The sequence below is a fragment of the Zalophus californianus genome, chromosome 6 (assembly GCF_009762305.2).
Source record: "Zalophus californianus isolate mZalCal1 chromosome 6, mZalCal1.pri.v2, whole genome shotgun sequence".
In the NCBI taxonomy this organism is placed as follows: domain Eukaryota; kingdom Metazoa; phylum Chordata; class Mammalia; order Carnivora; family Otariidae; genus Zalophus; species Zalophus californianus.
In genome coordinates, this window is record NC_045600.1 from 140,957,784 (window position 1) to 140,966,558 (window position 8,775).

At 49.8% G+C, this 8,775-nt stretch overlaps 1 protein-coding gene across 1 annotated transcript; it reads left to right on the plus strand.

Moving 5' to 3' along the window:
• Positions 1-230: 230 nt before the first annotated feature.
• On the plus strand, positions 231-509 carry LOC113909155 (cytochrome c oxidase subunit NDUFA4-like; the record flags this gene model as incomplete). Its single annotated transcript, XM_035728076.1, has 1 exon — positions 231-509. A coding segment is annotated over one exon (279 nt), but the record flags the coding sequence as incomplete, so codon positions are not given.
• Positions 510-8,775: the final 8,266 nt, after the last annotated feature.

The following is an 8,775-nucleotide window of genomic DNA, read 5'->3' on the forward strand; positions in this document are numbered from 1 at the left end:
CAGTGTTCTGTCCTCCCAGAGGCCTCTGGCCTCCAGACACCCCACCTCCACCTCCCAGGCCAAAAAGATTGAGTTCTCAAGGATTCTGGACTCCCTCCTCCTTCTGCTGCTCATCCTCAGGACGGCCTAGCAGGCAGAACCCTGGAGCTCTGGGTGGGAGATGCTGGAGAATTCTAGAAATCGATCTAAAATTGGACACAGGGTGTAGGGACGTGCAGATTTGATCTGTTCTCCTGGACCCGGGGCCTCTGTCGCCCCCATTGTTTCGCCAGATCCTGGGTCCGGCCAAGAAGCATATGAGCTTGATCTCCCTCTTCGTATTTATTGGAGGGGGAGGTACTGGAGCAGCGCAGTATGTGTTGCTCGTGGCATTGTTCAATCCAGGTGTCAGTTGGGATAAGAAAAATAACCCAGAACCCTGGAACACACTGGGTCTCCATGACCAATACAGGTTTTACTCGGTGAATGCAGATTACGGCAAACTGAAGAAAGAAGGTCCAGACTTCTAAATGAAATGTTTCACTATAAAGCTGCTTAGGATGGAGGTCTTGCAGAAGTCATCCGTGTAATTTTCCTCTTTATCCAGGAAAGATTTCCCCTCTCAATGCATGAAATCATGTTGGTGTATTGTGTTGGGGTTTACACTGCTGAATAAATCTCTGAAACTTGAAAAAACAAAAATGAAATTGGACACGGGTGGCTGTGATTGGACAATAGATTCCTGCTCCAGTAAAGAAAGGTAATAATGTCTACTGTGACAGGACTCTTCCAAGAAGGGCCTGAGCCACACGGGAGGAGCACCGTAATGGACTCAAGCATGGGGATGTGGGGTTTGCAAACCGCCTTCAACAGCACACTCCTGGAACCCTGCCTACTGGGCCTTCCTGGCATCTCTCTGCAGACTCCCGAGGCCATGACTCCAAGCCCTGGCTAATATCCCCTCCGACTGTAAGAGTCCCTACTCTGCCATTCTAAGCCAATCAAATAGTATTAAGTGAAGGAAGACAAGTACATTTGAAAATCAGATTTCCCCCTTGGAAGGTTGAGTGTTCATTTCTGATTTAACCCAGGCTGGATTCAGGGGTTCCTGAGTTTCTGACTTGTTTCTCCTCTTTGGGTAATAAAACAAAACTCACGGAGATGAAAAAAGTGCCAGGAACCATGCTAAGCGCTTTACACACGTTTCTCTTTCTGTCTTCACAGTAACACTCTCATCCCCATGAATAAAGGGAGACTGCAAAGTTCATAAGGGATCTGCCCAATGTCTCTCAGCTGGAGGCCAGGATTCAGGTTTAGGTCTGTCTGACACCTAAGTAGCTAGCCTGCCTCCCGTCTATCCACTCAGCCCCTGCCGCATTTTACAGCCCCACCCCAGCCACCTCCTCAGCAGGAACCCAGCCCAAGCCGAATTTTGTGTTGCTGCCCTTCCCACCCGGTTCCCACCATACCCACCCTCCAGGGCAGGAAACAGACATAGAAGAAGTATGTTCAGGGGCACCTGGGTGGCTCAGTGGGTTAAGTGTCCGACTCTTGGATTTCGGCTCAGGACATGATCTCAGGGTTCTAAGTGTCAGGCTCCACACGGGGCATGGATCCTGCTTAAGATTCTCTCTCTCCCTCTCTGTCTGCTCCCCACTCCCTCCCTAAAAAAAAGAAAGAAAGAAAGAAAGAAAGAAATGAAAAGAAAAAGAAAAAGTATATTCAAAATGTTTAATGTGCACTAGAAAATGGCAGAACCCAAACCATAGACCATGTAGACCATCTGGGACCATAAGAGGATTCTAGGGAATTTGAAAAGTGTGTCCACGTTCCACATTCCAATCCCCACATCCATCCTGTGAAAGAGACAAGTGTCAATACCCTCATCCCACAGAGCGAACACGAGCCTCAGAGAAGCTGTGACCCACGCAGGGTCACACAGTTAAGGAAAGCATCTCAGCCAGAGCCAAAGTGATGCGAGTTTCCAGAGGAAGAGGCACAGGCTGGGACCCAGCTCTCCACCACCCGGGCCCGGGCTCCTGGCATCAGCGGGCAGAGAGCAGCAGCCTGCAGAAAGATCTCCAGACAGCGTCGTCTCACTAGCTCTTCCTCCCTCGCACGTGCTGTTTTCTCTTTATCCTTCCTCCTTTTGCTTCTCTTCCTTGTCTCTCCCCGCAAGTTACATCCCTTGTCTAAGGAATAATTAATTTGGCTTAAATAAAGAGCCTCTTTGCTGTGCTCACATAACATCGGACCATCACTTGCATAGCCAGCCTCTGGACATGTACACTACTACTTACTGAGCTTTCAACAATGTGCCAGGCAGGTGCATGCGCTAGCTCATCCCGTCCCCGCAGGCTTCTGAGAGAGGGTTCCACGTACCCATTTTACAGATGGGGTAATGGAGGCTCAGAAAAGTCACTCGTAGCTTATTCAAGGTCACATAGCTCGTAAGTGACTGAGCCAAACTTGAACTTAACTCATCCTTAAAGCTAAAGTCCAGATTCTTTACCCCATGGCTCCTGCTGGGGGAGTAGCCAAACCATAGCCGCTGCCTGCCTTCTCCATCTTTAGAACCTTTCCGGTTAACCGGTATGCTTCATTCAGCATGCTCATAGGTGAGACCAGGCTTGGAGACACCTAATGATAATAAGAATTATGATTTCCCCTCGTATACTGGCTGCTTACTTCAGGCATTGTGCGTTGCCCCACAAGAGGTGGATACTGCTATCCCCATTTTACAGGTGGGATGACTGAGGCTCAGTAACTTGCCACGGGCACACAGCTTGCGAGCAGTGAGATGAGACTGTGGACCCAGATCTGGCCGATGGCTTTAACCACATGTCTCCCTTCCTAACAGCCAGGTTTGCTATTCTTCCAAAGATGGCACGAATTCTCTCTGCCTCCTGAGAAGGGGCAGGAGAGGCCAGTCTGGTCAGTTTGGATCAAGAGACTCAAAACACCCTGAGTTCACGTCTCCTTGGTTCCGTCCCTGGGCTGGCCGTCTTTCCCTGCAGGAGAACTACTCTGGGCTTCAGGACGGATGCCAGAGGACAGCTAGTGTCTGCTGGAGCCCCGGGGACATATGTGACTTGCCTATTTGCAGGTACAGAGGAGACAAAGCTCAGAATATTCAAAAACGTTTCCTTTTCGGGCGCCTGGGTGGCTCAGTTGGTTAAGCGACTGCCTTCGGCTCAGGTCATGATCCCGGAGTCCCGGGATCGAGTCCCACATCGGGCTCCCTGCTCAGCGGGGAGTCTGCTCCTCCCTCTGACCCTCTTCCATCTCGTGCTCTCTATCTCTCATTCTCTCTCTCTCAAATAAATAAATAAAATCTTAAGAAAGGAAAAAAAGAAAACGGTTCCTTTTCTTTCAGCTAGGTAAGTATGCACTGCTCACCCTGCAAAGAGAGGAGAGTAGTGTATTGCAGTCGACAGTGGGGGATCGGTGAATCCGCCATGAGGCTCACTGATGCAGAAAGGATGACTGGGCATCAGAGAGCGAGGGAAACAGTGAGGCCCCTTTTGGTTACCAAGTGACAGAAAACCCAACCCAAACTGGTTTAAGCAAAGTGGATTTAGTGGTTCACAGAGCAAAAGCCCCCAATGTAGGTGGAGGTTCACCTGCAGCCTATCAGAGGATCAAAGGCTGACTCCAAGACCCAGCTTCTCAGCTCCGCTCTCCTCCATGTTGGCTTCACTTTCCTGTCATGGAAAGACGGCGACCGCGGCTCCAAACCTCTTACCCTCTCAGGAAAAAGGAAAAGGGAGTCCAACAAGTCAAACAACCAAGAGAGTTTCACAGGCTCTAGCTGACCTGACTCGGCTCAGCACGGACACAGGGAAACGTGCTGTGTTGGTCGGCTGGGCCTGGGCACGGGCCACCCTTGGGTGAGGTCCACACCCACCCAGGCTTGGACTTAGAGTGGTGGAGGGTTGGTGAAAAATCATGAGAAGCAGGATGGAGGGGTTGGGGGTGGTGGTGTTGGATGTCACAAAGAATGAGAGAGACAAAGGGGGTGGGCGGGAGGAAGGAAGACAGGAAGGAAGGGAGGGAGGGAGGGAGGGAAGAAGAAAAGAAAGGAAGGCCAAAGTCTACTTGAGGTGAACGAATTCACAAACAGATCCACAATTCTGTGGTTACAGAGATGTGCCAAACAGCTTCCAGACAGATTATGCTCCAAAAATTCATTTGTAAATCAGTTTCGAACTCAGCGCATTTTTACCCATGTGGGGAGAGGGGAAGGGGAAATTTTTTATGGTCAACTCCCCCAACTAGCCTAACATTGTAAAATGTAACCCATAATATAGTAGAAATGCTTGGCTATTTGCAATGAAAAATAGAAAGCAAAGCTTACAACGGTGGGTGATAAATAAAAAAGATTTTGGATCTGAAACTTTGTCGTTATTTGCTATGAGTGCTGATGCCTGAGAAAAAGCACACTAATTAATGAGAATGAGCTAGCAGATGGAGACTCCAGTGAGAATCTGAAGGGAGCTTCTCCACCTTCCAAGGACTCAGGAGGTTGACAGCAGGGCTCCCCATTATGTTGAATTTCCCCTCACATGTTATGGCTTTTCTTTTTCTTGACATAGGTACATCAAGGAGAACATTCGTCCTACATCTTTTTTACAGGTGTGTCGGGAAGATGTGAGTCTTCGCAACCCTACCGTGATTTGGGTCATTCGGGGCCCACCAGTGGAGTCCACTGGAGATGGTCCCATAATCCAGGAGCTGGTTCCACAGCACCTGGGCAAGAGGTGGTAAGGGGCGGGGCAGGGGAGGTGTTGGGCTGGAGGAGACCCGCCTGTAGGGGCGAGGCTGGACCTGCGGAAGAATGACCGGAGCTTGTGGAAGGCAATAGGCGGGAGAGGGGCTAGTCTCAGCTACAGGTGCATTCAAAGCCGTGCGTGGCTCACGCTCAGGCTTTCCCCTCCCTGACCGTCTAGAAGTATGGGGACAGCACCCCTGCTGAGCCTACTCGGAGCCCCACCCCACCCCACCCCACCCCTGCCCACTGGCCAGGGAAGGTGGTTCTCTGCTGCTTCCGTGTTCTCCGGAAGCAAACCGATTATACGTACCTCCCTCTCCTTTTCCCTGAGCTCTCTCCGCAGTGGCTACCGGGCCGCAGAATTTCTTTGCCTAAAATGCAAATCCCATGCCATCATTTGCAACCCCCCAAAAACCTGTCGTTTGCCTGGGGCCTTAACAGCAGCATTTCTTATAGACTTCCATCTGTGCCTTAGAACCCTCATTCTTGGCTCCAATAAGTTTAAGAAACCCTCTATAGCATATACATTCTTAGAGAACCCCAACACAAAATGACAAGTTATGGGCTCCGAACAGGCTTTCAGTAGAGTACCTGTTTTGATTTTTGACTCCATCAGTCCTTCACCTGATTAGGCACAGAAGGCCTTTTTATGCATTATCATTTAACAAGCACACTTTGGAAATCACTGGCTTAAAAGATAAAGCCCAGATACCCCAACAAGGCTTCCAAGACCCCTGCATTCCGGCCATGACCCCTTTTCCCAGCCTCACCGCCCCGGGGCTCTCCCACAGAGGCACCCTGCTTCCCCCATCCTGACGGCACACACAGGTGCTTTGTGCTTTCATTTCTCCATATTCTTGTTCATGTCATTCCTCCTTCCTTCCCTTTTCCCCAGTAAAGCAGTCATTCCCAGAACCCCATTCAGGTGATTATCCTGTTCATATAAATGACCGTTTATTGAGCGCTTTCTATGTGCCAGGAATACTCTATTCACCTGTCTGCACCCGGGCTCCCAAGCTTCAGAGCTCAAGCAAGATGCTAACAATGTTGCCTTCTATGTTTTGATACCCCCTTCCACCTGGCCCCACAGCCCCTTGTACCAGTGCACCCCTCTGTCCTCATTGTTACCCTAGACTTCCTCTGCCTGGCTTGGGTCTCCAGTCAAGTTCCCCTTACCACCTTCTTCCCTCTGAGAAAAGAGCTTTGCAGCATCTAGTTCACAAGGATAATTGAAACCCCGGTTCATTCATTTTACAAAGACTGACTGAGCACTGGGGGCTTTAAGAAAGACATGGTCCCCACCCTCATAGAGCCACAGGCCAGGGGTAGACAGACAGGAAACACAGTGTTACGAACAAATCAATATTTGCTAGCACAAAAAGTGTTGCCAAGAAGTTGAGGAAGTGGGGGTAGGACCTATGGGAGGGACTTAAGAGGGACTTCACCTGGTCTGGGGAGTCCAGGGAGGGCTTCCTGGAGGAGACAAAGGCCCACAGGAGATGGGACAGCCTATGAAGGACAGAGGTGGGGGGGGGGGCTGAGGTGCATTTAGGGGCTGCAGCAAGCACAGCAGGCCAGAGTGGCTTTGGGGGAGGCTGGTGAGCAACAGGCAGGGCCCCTGGACTCTCCCTGAAGACTCGGCACAGTGATGGAGTCGGCAGGCTTGGGTGTGAATCCTGACTGGGCCATTTAGCCACCGGGAGCCCTGGGCTGAGTTTCTTAGCCTCTCTCTGTCTCTTTTTCTGTCTGCAAAATGTTGCATCTTCTCCAACACTTAGCTAAATTTAATAAGCACTTATACTTGCCGGGCATGTTCTGAGCCCTGTACGTGACAGAACTAATTTGATCTTCACAATAACCCAATGAGGTAAGGTATTATCCCCACTTAGCCGATGATGAAACTGAGGCACTAAATGAACTTGTTGAAGGTGACCCAGGCAGCTGGAGGTGATGGTACCTACCTAACAGGGTTTCCAGAGCTGCAGGAGATGGCCCACCGCCACAAGACGTCCAAGTTCATATCCGTGAACCACTTCGCAAAGATGAGAGGTCAGGCCTTTGGAGAATGATAAACCAGCCATCATTTGCCAGCTAGCAAGGCTTTGACTGTGCCTGACCTCATGCTGAGCACCTCGCTGGCTCTCCCACCGAACCCTCCCCCCCACCACCCTTGGAGCTCTGTTCTTTTTTTTTTTTTTTTTTTAAGATTTTATTTATTCATTTGAGAGAGAACGCACGCGAAGGAGTGAGTGAGCAAGAGAGCACAAGCGGCAGAGGGAGAGGGAGAAGCAGACTCCCCGATGAGCAGAGAGCCTGATGGGGCTCGATTCCAGGACCCTGGGATCATCATGACCTGAGCCGAAGGCAGATGCTTCACCAGCTGAGCCACCCAGGCGCCCTGGAGTTCTGTTCTTATCCTCAACGCAGGAGAGTAAAAAATGAGTTCAGGAAGGTTCACTTACTTCCCTCAAGTCAAATAGGTAGTAGGTAGAGCTGGGATGTAAAGCCAAGTTGCCCAGATCCAGAAGGGTGAGCTGTCCACGGTCGCACAGTGGAGACACAGGGTCCACACAGTGTAAGCGACACTGGGGATCTAGACAGCGGAAGAGAAGGTTCCTGTGCCCAAGGGTTTCCACTCTGCTCCAAGAGCTTTAAGGAGGGAGCCCAGCACAGGGCTTGAACTCAAGACCCTGAGATCAAGACCTGAGCTGAGAACAAGAGTTGGATGCTCAACCGACTGAGCCACCCAGGGGCCCGAGCTCCATGAGCTTTAAGAGCTCTTTGTCTTTATCAGTCCTGCCCACCTCTTCCGCTCGTTTCCTCCCGGCTCCGGGAAGCCCTAATGCCAACCTTTCCCCACGCTCTGGTGCTCAGGCCCCAGCAAAGAACTCAGTTTTGTCTGAGCCTGGCCATGCCACCAGATCTCCTTCTCCCTGCACTAGGTCCTGTCACAGAAAGGGCAGGCGGGCGGTGTCGGGGCAGGACAGAGCCATCTACTCTGCCAGAGGGCAATGGGCGGCCAGCGCTGGCAAAATCTCCAGCTGGGAGGATTTGGGCAGGGGCCCCCTTCTCCTGTGGGCTCCCCTAAGGTACCCACTTCCCAAGATGGAGCTGGTCCTGGAGCCCAGAAGGGAAGCTGAAACCTGAACCCTCCGTGCTAGCTTCCACTCTGGATTTATTTAAATGACTGTGAGTGTGAACATTTTCTTGTAGTTTTGTTTTCTGGTTATTTTCTCCTGAGTGACCTGACTTATGGTATCTTTTGATCATTTATCTGTTGGGATTTTACAGCTTAAAAAAAAATCATTTATACATGCCGTTTATATAATTTTTAAAGACGGCTTTTAAAATATTTAAAAATGTTTAACACAGTCTGCCTTTTGGGTTTTGTTGCCACTTTATCTTTTAAAATTATACAAGTGAACATGAGCATATTCTTGATGTAAAAAATTTAAAATCATACACTTCAAATAAAGCCAGTGTCCCCTTCGGCCCACTGTCTTCTCCAGTCCACTCCACACCCCAAATGCTAGTACATCAGTTTGTGTACGCCCCTTCTCACCGCTTTCTAGACATTTACACACATGGCATATTCACACACAAATAGCTTTGTTTTGTGTACATTTTTCTTCCTTATGTGAACATTATCCTAAATGCAACTTGATTTCTTCACTTAACAGATCTTGGAGATAATTTTTGTTTTCTTAGCATAGTAAGGTTTGACTTATTTACATCACCAAAAATGTTCTTTTTTTCTGTTGATTTCCTCCACTGAGTCTAAGCTTAAAAAGTCATTTCTAGGGGCACCTGGCTGGCTCAGTCGGTAGAGCAGGCGACTCTTGATCTCGGGGTTGTGAGTTCGAGCCCCAAGTTGGGTGTAGGGATTACTTAAAAATAAAATCTTGGGGCGCCTGGGTGGCTCAGTCAGTTAAGTGTCTGACTCTTGATTTTGGCTCAGGTCATGACCTCAGGGTTGTGAGATCGAGACTGTGACCAACCACCGGATCTGCACCCAGCAGAGAGTC